General features: G+C 64.5%; 1 protein-coding gene across 3 annotated transcripts; it reads left to right on the forward strand.

Annotated features, from left to right (window-relative positions):
- Positions 1–1,915: 1,915 nt before the first annotated feature.
- EVA1B (eva-1 homolog B) lies at positions 1,916–18,620 on the forward strand. Of its 3 annotated transcripts, XM_084652524.1 has the most exons (4): positions 1,916–1,997; positions 2,328–2,417; positions 12,842–12,959; positions 13,246–18,620. In XM_084652524.1, the coding sequence occupies exons 3-4, from the start codon at positions 12,893–12,895 to the stop codon at positions 13,653–13,655; spliced, it is 477 nt and encodes a 158-aa protein (XP_084508650.1). In that variant the 5' UTR covers positions 1,916–1,997; positions 2,328–2,417; positions 12,842–12,892; the 3' UTR covers positions 13,656–18,620. The 3 variants fall into 3 exon arrangements, with proteins under 3 accessions (XP_084508650.1, XP_084508651.1, XP_084508652.1); XM_084652525.1 differs by lacking the exons at positions 1,916–1,997; positions 2,328–2,417 and adding an exon at positions 4,880–5,112; XM_084652526.1 differs by lacking the exons at positions 1,916–1,997; positions 2,328–2,417 and adding an exon at positions 11,004–11,497.
- Positions 18,621–19,100: the final 480 nt, after the last annotated feature.

Below are 19,100 nucleotides of genomic sequence, written 5' to 3' on the forward strand. Positions count from 1 at the left end.
CCTTGGAGGGGAGCTTGGTGCTGGTTTCAGGGTGTCCGCCCCACCCAGCTGCCCTGAGGGGAGTTTTCCCAGCTGGCAGCTCCCAGTGCCTGGGGTATGATGGGATGGAAGAAAGGGCTCAGGAATGCCACAGGGGCTAAGGGCCCCATGTTCCTCTGGCCCTGCCCACACACTCCTGCTGTTATGGGGGTGTTGGCATGAGGGGGCGCACACAGCCTTGCCCCTCACTATGGTGGTGTCATGCAGAGACCCCATTGATGGATGGCTAGCAGAGCCTTCTTGGTGCCTAAATTTCAAGCCGCTCTCAGGAGCTGCCTCTTACTTACTCTGTGCATTACGGTCTTGCGTAGAGGCCTCAACCGAGAGCGGGGCCTTGGTGTGCTGGGCGCTGCACAAAGCCCCAGTGAAAGCCAGGCCAGGCCCTGCCCTTCATCTGTACAGACTGGGGGATGGGGGCAGAACCAGCCTCACCCTGCCAAGGCCTTGGCTCCAGCAGGGAGATGGGGTGGGGGTGCTGTGCCAGACCCCTGCCCCCCACTGCTCTGACGCCAATCCCCTCTCTGAGGGCTGCGGCCATATGCTGGACTCCCTGGGTGGCCAGGTGCAGGCTGGCTGGATTGGTGCCCTGCTCCCCCCAGCTCTGGCCCTGCTGTTCCTTGCCGGGCTCCTGTGCATGTTAGCGAGTGTGGGGGCTGGTGCCTCTGAGACGCTGGCAGAGCCACCAGTGCTGAGTGACTCCCCCCGAACACGAGGGGTTCCCGTGACTAGGGCCGACTCTCTGCACGGAACCAAGTGGGGCTGGAGCCCAGAGGTTCCCCAGTGGATCCATGTGGGCAGCAGGAGGGACAGAGACTGTTTTAAAAGGTCACTGCTTCTCTGAGCAAGGGGCCAGCTGGTGGCCACATGGCAGGAGAGCGGGCTGGAGGAGGGAGCAGCAGGAAGGGCTGCCTTGTGTATGGACGCTGACCAGCCCTGGGACTCGCAGGAGGGGTGAGCTCGGCTTCGGGGGAGGGGGAGGGGGGGGGCGTTCAGCCCTCATTTGCCCAAGCTCTGCGCCTCGCTGTGCCATGGAAGAGTAAAGTGCCTGGCTAGGAAATCCCTTTGCTGCACCCGCGTTCCTTGCTCCCCTGCCACGACAGCCCTGAAAGAGTTAATCGAACACACCGTGCGACCCCAGGCAGGTGGCCTCGGAGGAGGGGGGGGGGGACGACACGTGTCAAAGTGACTGGGACCCTGGCTCCAGGGTCCGGACGGACAGACTTCCCACGTTCCTCATGCACATCCCGGAAGGCGCCGGACGCAGCCTCCTTCCTTGTCCAGTTTTAGAAGCTGGAGCTGAGCCAAGACCCCTTCCCTGGGCACCGCGGCCAGTCTGCGGAGAAGGGCGAAGGCCGGTGCCCGCAGCACCTTGGCTCAGGCCCAGTGACGGTGGACTAGTGTAGCCACTGTCCCAGCGAGCAGAGCCAGGCCAGCTCCTGCCTTGCTCGCCCTCTCCCAGCCCCGAGGGAGTCGCCCAGCTGGGCTCCTGGGGAGAGGTGGGGTGCTGGCTGCTCTCCCCCGCAGGAGTGGTACCAGGCTAGTGCTCCCTCCGCCAGGCTGCGGCTGCTGGCCCTGACACTGTTGCTGAAGGAAGCCAGGGCAGGTGGGCCGAGCTGTGGAGCAGCCGGCTCTGCTCTCACCTCCCGGGGCAGTACTAGACCCTAGAGGGGCCTGGGGGCTGCGAGCTCCTGAGCGGGGGAGGATGGGGCCACAAGCAGCCATTCGCTAGGGGAGAGGGGGCCGGCAGGGCTGCTCCCCTCAGGCTGGGGCCTGTTAAAGGGCCTGGGGGGCTGGAACAGGGATCTGGGTTTGAGTCTCAGCAGCCCGTGTGACTCAGACCCAGTTGCGTATGGCCAGGGGTCCCAGCTCCCAGCACGGCCCCGAGGCGCTGGGCCCTGGGGCATCCAGCCTGGGCTGCAGAGAACCTGGGGCGTCCCCTGGAGCAGCCAGCAGGAAAGGTAGGGGAGGTGGAGGGCTGAGGGGTTCAGATGTGGGGGAGTATCAGAGCTGGTGGGGATGGCAGGGCTTTGGAGCTGGGGGTTGGGGCAGGCCCGTCTCCTGTACAGGATGATGCACAAAGCGCTGCCTTTGCAAAGTGTTTTCCTCTGGGCCCTGCCCCCAGCTCCCGCTGTCTCCAGGGAGCCAGGTTTAACCCGCTGCCCCCCCCGGCTTGCGGGAGGGGGGCTGCCATGAGCTGCTCTGGGGAGCGCTGACCGCCAGGCTCCTCCAAACTATTTCCTGTTGCTGCAGCATTAATGCTAAACAGAACTTTCTCTCCCACGTCCCAGCCAAAGTGCAGCCGGCTCCTGCCGCCACCGCGCAGCCCCAGATCCTGCATCAGCCAGGCGGCCCCGTGGCCCCCAGCACCCCTCGGCCCGGTGAGTACCAGCCCCACCAGCAGCCGCCTGCGCGGTCTCCCTTTTGGTCGCTCCTATTCTGGCCTCGGACGGTCCTTTGCAAAGGAAGCTGCAGGGACTAGAAAAGGCATTTGGGAGGGAGCCTTCCTGTCCCAGTGCGGGGGGGGGGGGCAGCATGGCCCCCAATGGGTCAGAGCTGGGGCCAGGTCACGGCCCCTTCTATCCTAGCCACCGCCGACAGGATGGGAGCAGATGCCCCCAGCCTCTCATCCTCCGTACCACAGGCCCCCATCTTCTGTCTGCGTCCTGGACAGAGGCAGGACAGCGGGAAAGCCTGAGCATGCCCCCATCCCATGCTTCATGCTCTGGGCCATGATACGGGGCCCTTTCCACTATGTGAACGTGTCACATTTGGGGGTACTCCCATGCACTGCCCACACCCTGGCTGGCTGGCTGGATTCCCCAGCCTGGCACTCCCTCCTATCGCCCCCAGCCCCCAGCGCAAGGGGGTGCAAGAAACAGGCTCCTCCTTGGGACATGCCAAGGAGAAGAGCCAGGAACCAGAATTCCCTGAAGACGATGGTGCCCGGGCAGCCTGGGTGCCCCCGAATGCTGTCTGCTTCGCTTTTTGCCACCTGGTATCAAAGGGCACGGGAGGAGGCTGGTGCGCAGCTCGCCTCTGCCCTGGCACTGCACCCAGCGTGCTCCCCCCTTACCCCAGACAGTCTAGCCCCCTGTGCCCCATATCCGCCTGGCTGAGCAGGTGCCCTGGCCCAGCTCCCCCTGACCTGCTGTCCTCCCTGCATTGCACACCCTGACTCAGTGTCAATCATTAACCAGGTGCTGCCCAAGGCTGGTGAGTGCCACGGCCCCTCCTCCCCAGTGGGGGCCCTGGCAGGTCCATGCTGGACCAGCTACCGGCTGGGCTAGAGCAGGCAGGGCATGTGGGCTTTGGAGAGTCCTGCAGCAGGACTGGCTCCCAATCTAGGGAACCCCTCGCTGCTGCTGGTATGGAGCTAGACTTCATGTCCCACCCTAGGGGCATCGAATGCATCAGGGACCCAGGCTGGGGTTTCCAAAAGCACCTCAGTCATCTTGGAGCGCCCTTTGCAAGGGCATGCAATGTGCACGCCACAATCACCTCGGCTGCTGGAACCCCTCCAGAGACTCCAAGGGGCTCCCTACCCCACTGAGCTCCTGGGGGGCCAGAGGCAGGTTCCCCATTGCAGGGTGGGGTTCCCTGGGGGCTCTCAGAGCCCTGTGCCAGGGCTGTTGTGCATTGGGAGGGGCCCTGCTGCCTGCGGGGAGCGCTAGCAATGGCCTGTCCAGGGACAGTTCTGCTGATGTGTCACATATTTGCTGCATTTCTTTCCTCATTCCTCCCTGGGTAGAGACATTTCTGGGAAATCAGCTCACCCCTGCCAGGGCCCGAGTGCAGGGAGAGTCGCTGGAGCTCTGGGGGTGTCTTCTACCCACGCTCCTTCCAATTCATCCCCTTGACTCCTTCCCCCACGTGTCAGACTGCACCAGTTCTCGGTGAAAACCCTCATCCTGGCTGCAGACTGGCCCGAGGCCAGTCACATGCGACTCTGGGCCATGCCTGGGGGAGGGGGGCATTTTGGGAAGACTGGGCCATGCCTGGGGCCCCGTGTTGGGGCGACTCTGCTCCGTGGCTGGGGCCCCATGTTGGGTGCGTTTGGGCCATGCCTGGGGCCCCGTGTGGGGTGACTTTGGGCCATGCCTGGGGCCCTGTGTTGGGTGCCTTTGGACTGTGTCTGGGGCCCCGTGTTGGGATCGTTTGGGACGTGCCTGGGGCCCCATGTTATGTATTTTTGGGCCATGCCTGGGGCCCCGTGTTGGGGGGACTTTGGGCCGTGCCTGGGGCCCTGTATTGAGTGCGTTTGGGCCGTGCCTGGGGCCCCGTGCTGGGGGAACTTTGAGCCGTGTCTGGGGCCCCGTGTTGGGTGCGTTTGGGCCGTGCCTGGGCCCCGTGTTGGAGGGACTTTGGGCCGTGCCTGGAGCCCCGTGTTGGGTGCATTTGGGCCATGTCTGGGGCCCCGTGTTGGGGAGACTTAGAGCCGTGCCTGAGCCACATTCCAAGGGAGCCAGAGGCTGGAAATTGAGCAAATATCTCAGCCTGGGGTGAGCGTTTCTTTGAGGTTTTTGGCTCGTTGGCCCCCGAAGTAGAAATTAATTGGGCGGTGCTGGGCCCCAGAGGCCCCCCGTGCTTCCCCACGCAGTGCCAGGGGATTAGCTCGTCCCTGCTGTGACCCCCCCCCCCGCCCTCCGAAAGGCCCTGTGGATCCACGGGGCAGTCTGAGCAGCAGAGGGACAGAGGGTTCCTCAGGGCCCAGCGCCCCCTTTTCCCATTGCCTTTAAATCTCCCCCCTGCTGAGCTTCCTGCTGAGGGGGGGGGAGGGGCTGGCCAGGGGAGGGACAGGCTTGCCCTCCCCTCCCCTCCGACAGCGACTTTTCCCCCCGGAGTCGAACACTTATTGCCTGTTCTCACATCTGGAAGGAAGTGAGCGGCTCTTTCCACTGGCCGCCGGCACTGGGGCGGGGGGCTGGCAGCCAGCTCCCGTCCCGCCCCAGCTGCAGAGGGCCCGGGGAGCACCAGACCGGGGCTGCTCCAGAGCCCGCGCTCGCGGACGGACCTGGGGGGAGCCGGCAGCCCCAGAGCCGCAAGGCCCCTGCTGTGAGGGTGGCAGCACGCGGGGTAAGCTGGTGCCTGCGACGGGCACCCCTCCTTTCCTTGGCATACGCAGCGGGGGGTGTGGGGCCGGTGTGGGGGGCGGTTGGGGGCGAGACCTGCTCCTTAATGTCACGGTCCCAGGTACTTCAGCATTAACCCTTGCCCGATCCCTGGGTGAAGCGACACAGGTCTGCTTTCGCCAGGCCCGGGCAGCCGGGCTGTCAGCAGGAGGCTGGCGCCCTCGGCCGCTCTCTGTGCCCGGCTCCCTGGCTGCTGGCGGGTCGCGCCGCGGGGTGGCATTGTGTGCGATGCCCCTCGGCCGCGGGCTGCTCTTGCTGCCCCCCCGTACCCCCCAGGGATCTGGCCTCTGGCTGAGTGACTCCCGTGGCTGGGGTCTCTCACAATGTGGGGCTCTGTTGTGGGCCCCTGGACCACGCTTCCCCCTCCGGGGGCCCCAGAGCTGGGCAGCGCATGGGGCTGTGTTCCTGGAGCCTTGCACGAACCGGGCGTCTCCCTCAAATCCGCCGGCCATATCCCCCCGGGGTTCCCATGTGCAGCCAGGGGCCAGGCCCAGCTCTACTCCCCGCAGGCGGCTCTGTGGATTCCAGCCTGGGGCTTGGCCCCCAGGTCCTGCCAGCGCCCCCAGCCAGGAGCCACCAAGTGCTGCCATGAGCTGCCTCCGTGCCCCGTTGTTGGGACCTCACTGCAGCCCCCTGGCAAGTGGGACTCTCCCGCCACACAGCTGGCCCCGCTGGATCGCGCTGTCATGCCTCCCCTGCTCTGGGAGCAAGGGGCTGGGGTGGGAAGGGGGGTCCCGGCTGATCCAGCCCCACAGCAGCCAAGAGGCACCCCCAGCCCACCTGCCCCAGCAGCAGGGAGAGCCCGAGGTGTCTGAATTCCCCCCACAGTGGAGGGGAAGGGAGCGAGGGGGCAGGGAGCAGAGCAGACAGGGCTGAAGCCACGCCAGTACCAGCTGGTTATCAAGGCCTCAAAGCAGGGGAGGGGGTCGATTCTGCAGGCACACGGCTGGTGGAGCAGTCGCGGTGGCCCTGGCAGCCTCATGTACCGTCCATGCACCCCGTCCTGCTCTGCCGTGCTGCCCGTCAGCCCCGTCCCCGCCTGCACTGGCAGCGTCACTGCCCAGCGTGGGGCACCGAGCCCCGGGTGTAATTCCCTGCTCCCAGGTGCAGGAAGGGGCTGTACGGCGGGGCGGGGCCCATGCAAACCAGTGACATTACTCCACCCCACAAAGCCACCGCTGGCCTGTCCGGGGAGGAAGCCAAAGTTGCCAAGTCTCACAAGATAAATATGCCACTCGGCCTTTCAAAAACAAGCCCAGGCCGCCCCAGAACAAGCAGCTCGGGAAGAGGTGACTTGAGTCCGTCCCCCCGCCCTCCCCGGGCCGGCCAGCCACCCCCGGGTTCCTGGTTCCACTTCCTCCCTCCCTCTGTCTCTTCTCCTACACACCCTCCCCGCCAGGTTCCCAACTCTGGGCTCCCTCCTCTCTCTGCTCCCTCCAACCCCCTACGCTAAGTAAACACATGGCCTGCAGATAAAGTGCTATGGTTTTAATTTAAAAGGCGAGGAGGGGGAGGGAGAAGTAAACTGGCCCCTTCTAGTTGTATTTAGAAACCTGCCAAAGGCACTCATCAGAGTTTCCCACAGATTAGGTTCCTTTGAAACAAATGGTTATTAAAGGACTAAACTTCCCCGTCGTCCAGCCAAACGGGAACTCTGAGCCTTCCTCTTCCCTGCGGGGAGCCCGCCCCTCACAGCTGCTAAGGCCCAGAGAAGTTGTCAGTACAGCATCGAGGTGCCAGGCTCTTTAGAAGGGCAGCAAGACCCGGTCCCTGCCCCCAAAGAATTGACAGTAGGTAGGCACCATACCATTGTGGGCAGATGGAAAGAAGGCAATAGAAAGCCAGACATCTAAGCAGCAAAGTAAGGCGCAGTGTCTGGTTAGTTCCCTAATTTGTTTGAAGTATGTGTTGGGAGGGAAGTCAGAGGACTGGCGGGAAGATCAGGGTTTGAAGGAAGACATGCAGACTGAAGGCGGGCCTGGAGGAGAGAGTGGGTACATGGCAGCTTGGTGCTGAGAGGGGGATCATCCAAAGTGCATGGAGTAAGAGTCGGTTCTCCCACTCCCGTGCTCCTGGTTCCCTCACGCCCAGGGCTGGGGCAGCAGGGGGCTGTGGGTAGAGATTGAGAGGTAGGAGCAGATGGTGGGGGAGAATCCAGGGCTGCAACAGCTCGGGGGGCCGGAGATCAGAACTGAGGGGCCATCCGCAGAGCTGGGGGGCCTCGGAACGGGGTCGCGCTGACGGAGGGGCATGGGCTGGCTCCCTCCCTGCTGGCTCTGTGCCTGGCTCCAGCCCATGTTCCTAGCCCTATAATTGCTCAAGTGCTGAATTCATCCAAAACGTTCAGGGGAAAGAATAGAGGCGTTTCTGTGCTCGGCTGCGGCTGGTTTCTGCATCTGCAGCTTCAGAGCCCCCAGCCAAGAGCGTGTGGTCAGGAGCCCGGCGTCTGCAGATTTACTGCCATTCCACGCATTGTTGGGATCATCCTATTTACTCAGCGCAAGCCAGAAACCGTCTGGGGCAGATCTGGGCAGGGGAACAGTGGTGGCGGGGCTGAGCTGGGAGAGCTGCAGCCTGCTGGAGTATCCCAGGGAGAGCCGCTGGGGGCCTGGCAGAGCCACACTTGGGACAGTGGCTTCTTAACATCTGTGTCCGGCTGCCAGCCAGCCCAGGGATGCAGGCTGGCCATGTGGTGTTATTTCATGGCTGGGGGATGGGCAGCTGGCACCCAGAGCTCAGTGCATTGGGAAACACTAGTTAGTGGGGCGCCCTCCTGCGACACGGTCATAGCACAGGGAGACAGTTGTGCTCTCTCCCCCGAGGTGGCTGCATTTGGCTGGTGGTCTCTGCCGAGCTGTGTAACGTGCTCGGGGAGCCCTCAGGACGCTGGAGGAGTGCCAGCATGGAGCATCGCCAGCCCTGCCTTCCTGCCACAGGAGTGACCCTCTCCTTCGTTGTCCTGGAGGATGCTGGGAAGGGAAGGCTATTGACTGGGTTATTTGGCTCTGCTCCATATCCACCGAGTAGATGCATGGCGCAGTCAGCAACTGAGCAAGCTTCCCCCTCTTCTCAGCTCTCAGCGTCCCCCTACGGACCGCCCATCGCTCCCCGGCATCTCCGCTGAGAGGCCAGCAAGGGCTGCAGTCAGGGCCAGCTGTGGGGGGCGGGGAGTTGCCTGATTTCCATGGCTGTTCTCCCCCGGTTTGCTAGTGCCCAGCCTTGCCAGGCTGAGGGCTGGTGGGTGCGGTGGGATCGCCCATCAGATGAGGAGGGCAGAGGAACGAAGGCTCCAGCCAGAGCAGGACCTCCTGAGCCAGACTCCTCTGAACTGTGACGCATCATCAAGGGAGGACAGCAGTGCTCCCCCATAGCGGGCAGCCGGCCCAGCCCTGTGCCCCCAGCCAGTGCCCTGGCCAGCACTTGGTGTCGAGGGCCGGGAGGCGAACAAGGGAGGAGCCTGGGTTTGCTCCCATACCTGATAGCAGCAGCAGGGTGGGATCCCACAGGGGCGTGGGACCCATTGCTCTCAGCCCACTTCTGCCCTGGGCATTAATGGCACCCTGAGCTGCAGGAAGGGATGTTGGCAGGGCTCTGGGCTTTGGACTGAGAGAGGCCATGGCTCAGCATGAGAGGGGTCCCTGGGCGCCAGCCTCAGGGAACGCACCTGCTGCCTGCTCACAGAAAGCGAAATCCCCAGTTCCTGTAGGCTTCTCGCCCAGCTGCTTTTGGAGAGGTTCTCCTAGGAGCCCAGCACACACCATGCACCCAGTTCGCCATGCTCTGCTGAAAGCCTGAAAATCCAGCCCTGTCAGCAGAGTGGTGGCTGCACCGGACTCTGCAAAGCATGACCAGGCCCCTGCCCCAGAGAGCCGACGGCAGGACCTGGGCCAATGGGGAAAGGTGAGAAGTCCTTGCTGAGCTGGAGCCCATGGAGAACGTCAGTGCCCTAAGGCACCCAAGGGCCTGGATTCTCCACCATGTCCACACAGGGGCAGCTGGGAGCAAGTTAGGGTGACCTTGCACCACTCCAGGCTGGGGAGTAGCAGAGCTTGGCTCCACTGTGCCCCTCCGGGGCTGATGGGGGCAGTGGGATCTGTGGTTCCATCTTTACAGAGTCCCTGCCCTACAGTGCAAGGTCCCCGCTGGCTGTCTCCAGCCGTAGCCTGCAGGAGGACCTGGCTCACCCAGGGAGAGCCGGGGCCAGGGCTGCCTAGGACCTCGGGCCTAGTCGAGGGTTATCTGGGTGCAGCTGGGGAGCGATGGGTCACTCCTGCCCCCGGAGCAGCTCTGCCTGGCACACGGCCCTGGCACTGAGTGGGCTATGTCTGGCGTGGTCTACGATGCTCCCTGTGGAGGAGCCGAGGCTGCCCTGGGCTAGGCCCCCCCTGCTTTCGGCCAGAGACGCCCCCCGGCTCCTCCATGCGCAGCTCCGTCTCCTGGTAGCAGGCTCGGCGCTCCATGTGCAAACAATTCACGCCATGAGCGGGCCCTGGGTTGTCATGACGACAGCATGTCCTCGCCGTTCCGGTGGGGGGATCGTCCCCAGACACTGGCCCGGCTGAGTGGGGCGAGCGCTCGCTCCCTGCTGCACAGTCACGAGCCGGGTGCAGTGGGCCGGGGAGGGGTTTGGCACAGCCGCGCCGGGTCATGCACCAGACAGGCCATGATGGGCTGGGCCCCAGCTGGGGTTGTAGGGCGGAGGGTGGGGGGGCGGGGTGGGGTTCAGCACAGCTCCCTGAACAGAAGTCTGGGAAAGAGGAGTGGAACTGGATGGTCTAGCATGGGGGGTGGGAGGAACTCCTGCATCCTACCCCCCAGCTCTGGGAGGGGAGTGGGGTCTAGTGGTTAGAGTGGGGGGGGGGCGCGGCTGGGAGCTAGGATGCCTGGGTTCCGTTTCTGCCATTGACTTTGGTCTTATCACCTCTGAGCTCTGTGCCTCATTGTCCCCTGTGTGACCTGGGAGCGTGCACTCCCCTGTCCCTGGGGCTAGACTAGGGCGATGCGGAGGTTTGCAGGCTCCTTACGCTGGCATGGAGCCAATCGCTGTAGTTTCGAAGCCCTTCTTAGGTGAGCCTGTAACGGAGTGTTTTCCTCGCATTGCCATCCCCCAGAGGGGCATCCCAGGCTGGGTGCTGTCCTGTCACATCCTGCGGCCTGGGCGTCTCTGCTGAGCTCAGATCCTGCCTGGAGCACTCCAGCACTCAGGTCTGGGGGCGCTGGGCTGGAGCCATGGCTGCGTGGGGCACACGCCCGGAGGGACATTCCTTTCACCAGCCCGTTTCCCGAACTGGGTGTGTGCCCGTTAGCCACCTCCTCCATCAGGGCTGCATTCCTGGAGACGATGGGCCCTGGGGGGGCCTGGAATATGGTCTCACTGTGCTGGGGGTCGGGGGGAGGGCTGGAGTGTTTCCCCTGGGGAAGGGGTGCACCGAGAGGTTCCTTGAATGGAAAACTGGGCCCTAGGCAGTAGTTGTCTCTGGCCTCTGGGCTGCAGCACTCCAGGGTGATGGGCGGCACGGGGAAGCCTTGGCTGGCTGGCAAGGGCAGCTGCTAGGGCCCCCGCTGGGCTTTCCCCTCCCTCTGGAGTCAGAGGCCCTGCAGCCTCGGGCTGTGTCTGCTCTGGATTTCCAGCCTCCCTCCACCCACCCCGCTTGCCCTCCCCTCCAGCTGCAATGGGTTTGGCTTTGGCTCCTGCCTCTTCCTTGGCACCAGCACCCGTTGGGGCCTGTGTTCCGGGAGCCAAGGGGCAGGGGCGGGAGTGGTGCGAGGGGGCTGTCAGGGTCACACAGGGAGCCAGGTGCTTCCTCTCCAAACCTGCCCCCGGGGGGGTGGGTCTGCTGCTCACAGCCGAGCCCAGCGGCTCAGAACAGATGGGCAGGGCCCTGGGTGAGCCGGGGCGCTCCTGCACTTACTGGGGCGCTGGCTTCCCACAGCCCCCATATGCTCCCAGCTTGGTGGTGTTTCCTGCTGCCTCCCAGCGAGGGATCCCCTGCTCAGCGCCCAGCTGGCCCTGCTGCGCTGGACTGCGGGGAAGGCTGGGGCAAGATGGTGGCTTGGCACCATCTGCAGGGGGCCTGCTCCCTGGGCCCAGGATCCCGGGGGGAGGGGAAGTGCTGCCCTGAGCACCCTGGCCCTTGCCTGGTCGCGGGGGCCCCCGTTCGCGGCGCAGCGTCCTGGCTAATCCCCCAGCCCAGCGCGCTGCTCCAGATGCCTGGTGTGCAGCTGCATGGACATAATGGGCAGCTCAGCCCCTCCCCGCAGGCAATAAAACGTGGGACGGCTCCGAAATCGGCTGCAGCTCCCCCAGCAGGGCCTGGCGCCCCGAGCCGGTAAGGACTCCCCCTCCCTCCCCCGTGCCCGCGCCTCACTGCCTCCCCCCGTGTCTGTGTGCGCCGAGGAGCCACGTGGGCGCCCAATGCCTCCAGCTAATGGGGCCTTTGGGTGCCTGCAGCGTTGGGCTGGCTTAGGCGCCCAGGTCACCTTTGGGGTGCTGCTCGAGCCCCCACGCTGTGCAGAATCCCTCCCGCTCCCCAGCTGCCGCTGCGCAAAGGACACCGGCTCTGCTCCTGCCCGCCCCAGGAGACTAGCCCAGGCGGTGGTCTGAGCACAAAGCAGGGAGCTGCTGGGTTCCAGTCCTGGCTCTACGATCGAGGGCTAGGCACTTCCCCCTTCTGTGCCTCTGTTCCCCCATCGTTGGCCCAGGGCTTGGGGCAGGCCCTGGGTAGTTGTAAAGCGCTGTGTGAGGGTTAGTTAATGGCCCTCTTGGAGTGTGTCCCGGGATAGTGCAGGTTACACGCGTCTCTGGGGCAGTGTTTCCCTGGCACGACCTATAGGGAGGGGCCTGGCCCCAGAGCCCTGGGCAGTGTAGTGGGGAAAGGATTCCCTGTGGGTGTCTGGGAACGGGCGGGGCGGGGCTCGCGCCTGGCAGGAAGAGCTGGGCTGACAGTCACGGGATGGGGCTGGTGGAGATTAGTCCCAGGGTCTGTGCGCTGCCTTAGTTTGTTCCCTGGGGCTGGGGGGGTTGTGGGGCTGCAGGCAAGCGCTGCCCTCTCCCGGAGCACCCCACTACAGAGGGCCGTGGGCTGGGTTCGGGGAGCCAGCATCCCAGCTGAGAGGGGTGGGCAGCAGCCGTGCCAACTACAGCCCTGCGTGGCAGCTCTCAGCCCCAGGCTGGGCCATGACCTGCGGTGGCGGTGGGGTGTGTGGACTCATGTGAAAACCCCAGAGATTTCCCACACCCACCGCCCTCCCCTCCCGACCCTCCGGGGGCGGGCGGCTGCCCATGAGCTGGTGCCCGGAGTGGCCTGGCGCGTACCCGCGAATCGCTCTGGCTTGGCAGGGGCACGGCTGTAGCGAGGCTCCGCTGAGCCGGGCCGGCCACCTGCCTCCCGTGAGGCGCAATCACAGGAACCCGGAGGGCAGCGGCCTGATTTCGTCCTACAACGAAAATCACGGTGCCTGGCCCCCGCGGGGGGGGGAGGGGGGGGAGGGCGATTAAATCACTGCCATCAGGCAGCCCCCACCAGGCCCCGACCTTGGGCGGATCTGCGCCTCCGAGCCAGCCATGGCCCTTCCCAGCCAGCAGCTGAGGGGGGCTGGAGCAGGGACAGCGGGGTGGGGGTGCCTGGGCAGCCCCATTTCAAGCCCCCCCCCCCCCCCCCCCCGTCTCCTAGGTGCAGCGAGCTCGTTGCCCTTCGGCCTGGCGAGAGCCCCCGTGTGCCACGATGGAGACACGCAAGCGGGAGATGGAGCTGCTGAGCAACAGCATGGCCGCCTACGCCCACATCCGAGGTGGGTGTCTGGGGGGGGGGGGTGACCGAGGGGGGGGCTGTGCTGCCCACTCGGGCACTGGATGCTCCTGGGGCAGATGGGAGGGGGAGCAGGGCAGGTGTTTAGCGCCCCCCCCCCCATTTGGGCAGCTGCACAGGGCCATGGGGACTCAGGGCTTGGCAGGCACCAACCTCCCAGGGAGAGCCCACTGGCTGGCTGCCCCCGGGCTGGGCATGGGTGCCAGGCGTGTCGTACCCAGCATGACAGGTCCCTGCGCTCAAGCCCCTCCCCTTTGTTTCCGTGCCAGACAATCCTGAGAGTTTTGGCCTCTATTTTGTCCTGGGCGTCTGCTTCGGCCTGGTGTTAACCCTCTGCTTGCTGGTGATCCGCATCTCCTGCCAGCCGCACGCCCACCGCCTCCCTGCCAAGCCCCGGCGGCGCCTCCGGGACATCAGCGAGGAAGACGAGGAGGAGGAGGAGGAGGAGGAGACGGTTGACCACGTGGCGGCGGAGTCCCCGCTGCCCGTCACCGAGATCCCCCTAGAGGACCACAGCCCGGCAGATGGCACCTTGCCTGCCAACGTCTTTGCCTCGGCGGAGGAGCTCGAGCGGGCACAACGGCTGGAGGAGCGGGAGCGCATCATCCGGGAGATCTGGCGCAACGGCCAGCCCGACATCCTGGGCACGGGCACCGCGGGCCGCGTCCACTACTACTGACTGCGGGCACGGGGCCAGGCTGCCCAGCTCCCGGAGCGAGCCTGTGAGGGCAGCCTCCCCCCCCAGCCCCGAGGGCCCCCCCCGTGCACGTGCTGCTCTTGGGCACCCTTTCCGGGAGTGCCTGAGAGTCTGGAGATGTTCCACAGCCCTTGGCATAGCCCCTGGGCACTGGTCTGTGTGCGAGCTGGGCGGGGCTCGGCCCCCCCTGAAACGCCCCGTTAGCTGGTGCCAGCCATGCATGGCATTTCTTACTGGCTGAGTGAGGGGCGCCAAGCTCTGCTGAGCAACAAGCTCCTTGAGGAGCTGCTCCCGTTAACTGGCTGCTCAGGGCCCCGCGAACGGCGCAGGAAGGGTCGCCCTCATCGCTGGCGACGGGGATCCCCCCGCTTCCTGCAGGAGCGCCCTGCCCCCACCTGATCAGGGACAGACCGCGCATGCCCTGCCAGACTGGCTTCCCACCCTCAGCGAACTGCGTGCATGGGACGGCAGCAAGGCGAGCGCTGACTGCCCGGCAAGTCCAGGCCCTGGAAAGGCTCCTCCTGCCAGGGCATGGATGGACTGGGGCTTAGCCAAACCTGGCCACCCCCGTGGATGGACACTCCCAGAACTGGCCACCGTGGGTGGAGGCTTTGCCCCTTCCTCTGAAACACCTGGTACTGGCTGGTGTTGGAGGGACAATGCCAGGCTAGGGCCCCCCCCCCTCCCCAGTCCAGCCCCCCCATGTAGTGCAGAGTGCTAGGTAAGGGAGAGCTCAAAGGCGAGGGGCAGCGCGATCGTTATTGGTCTGTTAGCAGTAGTTCCTGGGGTGCACATGTCACTGAGTGTGGGGAGTCAGGGCCCTGCACCCCCAACTTCCTGCAATTCACTGGGACTCTCAGCCAGCCAGTAAAACAGAAGGTTTATTAGATGACAGGAACACAGTCTAAAACAGAGCTTGTAGGTACAGAAAACAGGAACACCCCCCCTTGCCCCCCCCCAGCCAGCTCCAAACTGAAGCCCCCTCCAGCTGTCTCACCCAGCCACACACCCCGGCTCCTCTGCCAGCCTTTGTCCAGTTGCCCGGGCAGAAGGTGTCACCTGGCCCCGACCCCCTCCTGGGCTCAGATTATGAGGGGCAGCTGCCATCCTTTATGTGCTGAGTGTCCAGTATCATCCCTCAGTGAAGTCACACCCTTATTTCCCATCCCCATCTAGCATCATTGCAGACAGTAAACTAGTAAAACTCCCATGCAACATTACCAGGTTAATACGCCCTGCTCCGTCACAGCTCGGTTCAGCTGCCCAGCCCTGCCCATGGCTCAGGAGGCAGGCATGGGGACGGGCTGCCCATTTGCTGTGCCGTGACCAGGTCTGCCTTCCTGTGCCACAGGGTGGCGCTGCAGGGGGCCCAGGGCAGCATGGTCCTGCATCGCCACGCACGATGGGGTCTGTGCCCATGGGGCGCTCCCAGCCCTTGCAGGAGAAGGGAACCCTGCTGACCCCAGGGGCATGCGGCTGTGATGTGACTGGACCCCTTTCCTGGCACTTTCCTGACAGTGCCTGGCCCAGCAGTCTAGCCCCTCGCCAGCCCCTCAGGCAGACAAGCCCCAGAGCTCATGGTGCTGAGCCGCCCAGGGCCCGAGCAGCTCCTCTTGGCCACTGGCTCAGCACGGCCTCCTGACGGTGGCTGGGGATGTGAAAGGAGCCAGGGGCCCAGCAGCTGCAGGGAGGGGGGTGACGAGCTGGTGCCGGTGACTGTGTCTAGCTCTGGTGCATAGGAAGGGAGAGACAGGGGCAGGGGCTTGGGGCCGTGACTCTTACACTCTGGGTACCCTGTCGGTGCCAGGCCCTGGGGATGCAGCTGACGGCTGGGCTTTCCTGGGGGCTGCTGGAGGCAGAGGAAGCTGCCGTGTGTCTCTGTCACAGGACGAGTTTCCCATGCCCCAGCGGCTCTTAGACCAACTCCAGCTGGGCCATCGCAGCCCCGCCAAGCCCCCGCCTCCCCACATCTGCCTGCAGAGAGACACGCAGCCCTCCTCCCACTCCCAGCTTCACCCCCAGGGCAGCAGGGAGCCTCGCCATGGGCTGTGCCTTCCCCCGCACCCCCAGCCAGCAGTGGCTGGGAGGGGCAAGGGCCAGGGCACGTTGTTTCTCTTGGACACTAGGGTGGCACCATGCGGCGTAGGGACATTGCTGCACCTTGAGCAGTTGGTACGATTCCTTCCGCCCACCCCGTAGCCACTCCCTGGGGAGCTCCTGGAAGGGAAGTCATACTCGTGCTGCCCCCCCACCCACTCCAGCTTGCAGCCTGGCACCCAATCAGCCCCGTGGGAGCTCACTAGGGTGGGTGAGGTCAGTCACCGGTGCTTCCCTGGGCAGCAGGGGCACAGCTCCCTGGTGGGACTGTGAGGCCCACGCTGCCATTCCAGCCAGCTTGGTGGGTGCCTGGCCAGCCTGCCCCCTGTCCCCAGAGCATGGGGCACATGGGGGGTTAGAGCAAGCCGGCCCTGTCCCTTGGGGGTTTGCAAAGAACGTTAATTGCGGCAACATGGTGAGGGCGTTTGGCCATCTCTGCCCGGGCCAGGGGCACTGGGGTGTGTGCCCAGGAGCAAGGGGCAGCCCCAAAGCAGGATTTTCTGCATGCAGTGCCTGGCTCTGGCCAAATGAGGGTCTTGCCGGCATGGGGCCCGTCTCTAGAGTGCCCCTGGGGCAGTGCAACGTAGGCAGAGCTTGCTGTTACCAGGTCAGAGCCCTCTGGCCCTGGAACGTGCTTTTATAAACAGCATGGAACCACTCCCGAGGCAGCAGCATGGTCTCTCGCAGCCCCTCAAGGGCTCACCCCCCCGGCTGCTCTCCCCGGGGCAGCAGCCCAGGCTGGAGCTCAGCTCTGCCTGCTGGGAGCAGCCTGTTCCTGTGAGCAGGCCAGGAGAGTGCAGGGAGCCCTGCGCTCCAGAGACAGGTTCCAGCCCCTGCGGCCTCCCCACAGCTCTGCTGCCCCCACCCAGGCTTCACCCAGCGCCGAATCACTGCAGGGCAGCCCCCAGGGGCTGGCAGAGAGAGGCCTGGTGGAGGGCATGCAGCACGCTGGAGACCTGGGTGACGGTGAGGTGGACCCCAGCATGGCCCTGCCTGCAACAGCAGCAGGGCCTCCAGCCCCGTCCCTGCTGTGCAGCTTGGGTCCACATCCCCCCTCTCTGCACCTCAGTTTCCCTGGCTGCAGCCTGGGGGTAAGAATCCCTTTCAGCGGCCACCAGGCAGTAGGTGCAAGGAGTGGTGATGGTCCAGGCATTAGAGCCTGTGCCCTTGGGGGGGGGAGATGCCCCAGGGCACCTGGGAGCCCCAGCCCAGCAGAACTGGGCTATGGAGCTGCTCCTGCCCCCATCACCTTGCTCCTGAGCCCGAACCTCCCCCACCCGTGGGGGAACGGCTGTCTGGAGAAACCTTCCCAGGCTCCTTCCCCTCCCCTGGCCCCAGCATTCCTGCTAAAATTAGCTGCTGTCCCTTTCCGGCAACATCTGACCTGCCCCATCAGTCACTCGCTGCTTCCTGCATAGGGGCGGTGCGCGCACGCTACCGGCGGTTCTGGGCTGGCTGCCAGCCGGGTAGGCCAGCCTGCTGTGGTTAGTCCAGCCAGCCACAAGCCAGGGCCATGGGGTGGCTCCCAGCCCGCTGGGGTTTGGGCTGCTTTCAAAGTCCATGGCAAGTTACACCCCCCTCCCCAGCCTCGTGACCCAGGGGCTGCCCTTCGCTCTGCACCCCAGCCAGCTCTGCTGTTCGTTCAGTGCCTTGGGTAAAGACCCCAGGGCATGTGCTCGCTGGAGCTGGCAAGGTGCCCCCCTGGGCTGCCGCCCCCCCCTTAGCCAGTACGAAGGAGCCCCCCCCCCATGGCTCTCACTTCCAGCAGCTGGCACTGATCCTGCGGCAGCCTAGAGCCACCTGCCTACAATGGTGCAGTGCCACATGGCACCAAGGGGCCGACCACTCAGCCTGCTGCATGGGAACAGCTGGCTGCCGGGCAGTGAAGGGCTAGGTCCCAGCCCAGCCCTAGGCGGGCCGAACAGCAGGAGCTGTGCTGAGCCCGGACAAGCCCAGAGCTGCCCCTACCAGGCCACAGCCTCGCTGCACGCTCCTGGGGCAGCCCTCAAGCAACATTTCGGCAGCAGCCCCCCCGCCTTTGTGTGCGTGGGAGAAGAGTGAAACCTTCCCCTGCCTGAGGACACAGCCCCCGCTCCGCACCAGCCCAATGTACAAAAATAGCTCATTCCCACCAGGGCCCCCCCGCCGCCAGCTGTAACAGGACCCAGATGTTTTCCAGATGTGCCCTGCTGGCCCCAGGGCGAGCAAGCTGCCAAGAATGCAGAGAAGCTTGTGTCGACCTGCACCGAGCTGATAAACAAGGGCAGGGGGCTGGGTGCCAGGTGGGCCCCCCCCAGGGGTGAGGCCTCAGGGGGGCAGGGGTACCAGGCTGACAGCAAGGAGGAGATGGGCTCTGCCAAGCCAGGACCCAGGAAGCAGCTTCCTGGGGAGGCTGCCCTGGAAAGGAGGGGGGTGGAAGGGATGCCTGGAGCCTTTGTGGCAGATCCAGAGGAGCAGATGTGACTGCCCAGCCAGGAGGGGCTGGCAGGAGCCGGGAAAGCACTAGGACACAGACTGCTCTTTAACCAGGCAAAGAAAACCCAAACTGGCCTCGCCTGGGTATTTCTCACCACCCCGCCCAGACTGAGAAATACATGGCCTGGAGCTAACCTGATGAGCTGGCCAGCAGCGAGCTCCTGGCTTTCAGGCTGACCTTTCCCCAGCACTTTGCCTGTGGCTGGACTGTTCCAACTCAGCAGGTCAGGGACCGGCTCTCCCCTCAAGTTTGTACAGCGCCTTGCACATCACAGATGCTGTCAACACTACAGCAGCCAGGCAGCGGCTAAGATTTGTATAAAAATAGTTTATTAAAATTTTACATGTATTTATAAAATAGTTTTTAAAACTTCAGGCTGTCGGCCAGCAGCTCCTGGGGGCAAGGGACATTCACAGTTGTTCCAGACCCACCCCCATGTCAGACAAGCATAGCGGGAACGAAACCACTGCAGAGAGCAGCTCCCAGAGCGAGGGAGAAACTCCCAGTTCTCAGGATTAAGGGGGCCTGGGAAGAGCCAGAGGCATCAGACAGGGCTGCTGATGGGAAGGAGGCTGGCATATATCAAGGGCCACTCCACAGACACCTATGCTCGGTCACATTTGAACATGTGCTCACTAACATGACTAGATTCTAGTGCAGACAGGACACAAGCATTGGGTAACCGTAGGGGTCCAGCCTGCATGAGTTATCACAGGTTAACCAGGATGAGGATTCCCGCCCCCACATCTGGCCCAGGGACGGCTTAGCCAACACATCTGAGCGCCCTAGTGTGGACAGGGCAGGATGCAACATGTTAGCTGGGAGCCCACTCCACAGGGCCAGCTGACCAGGAC

This window comes from Lepidochelys olivacea (genome assembly GCF_965140295.1).
Source record: "Lepidochelys olivacea isolate rLepOli2 genome assembly, chromosome: 19".
In the NCBI taxonomy this organism is placed as follows: Eukaryota; Metazoa; Chordata; order Testudines; family Cheloniidae; genus Lepidochelys; species Lepidochelys olivacea.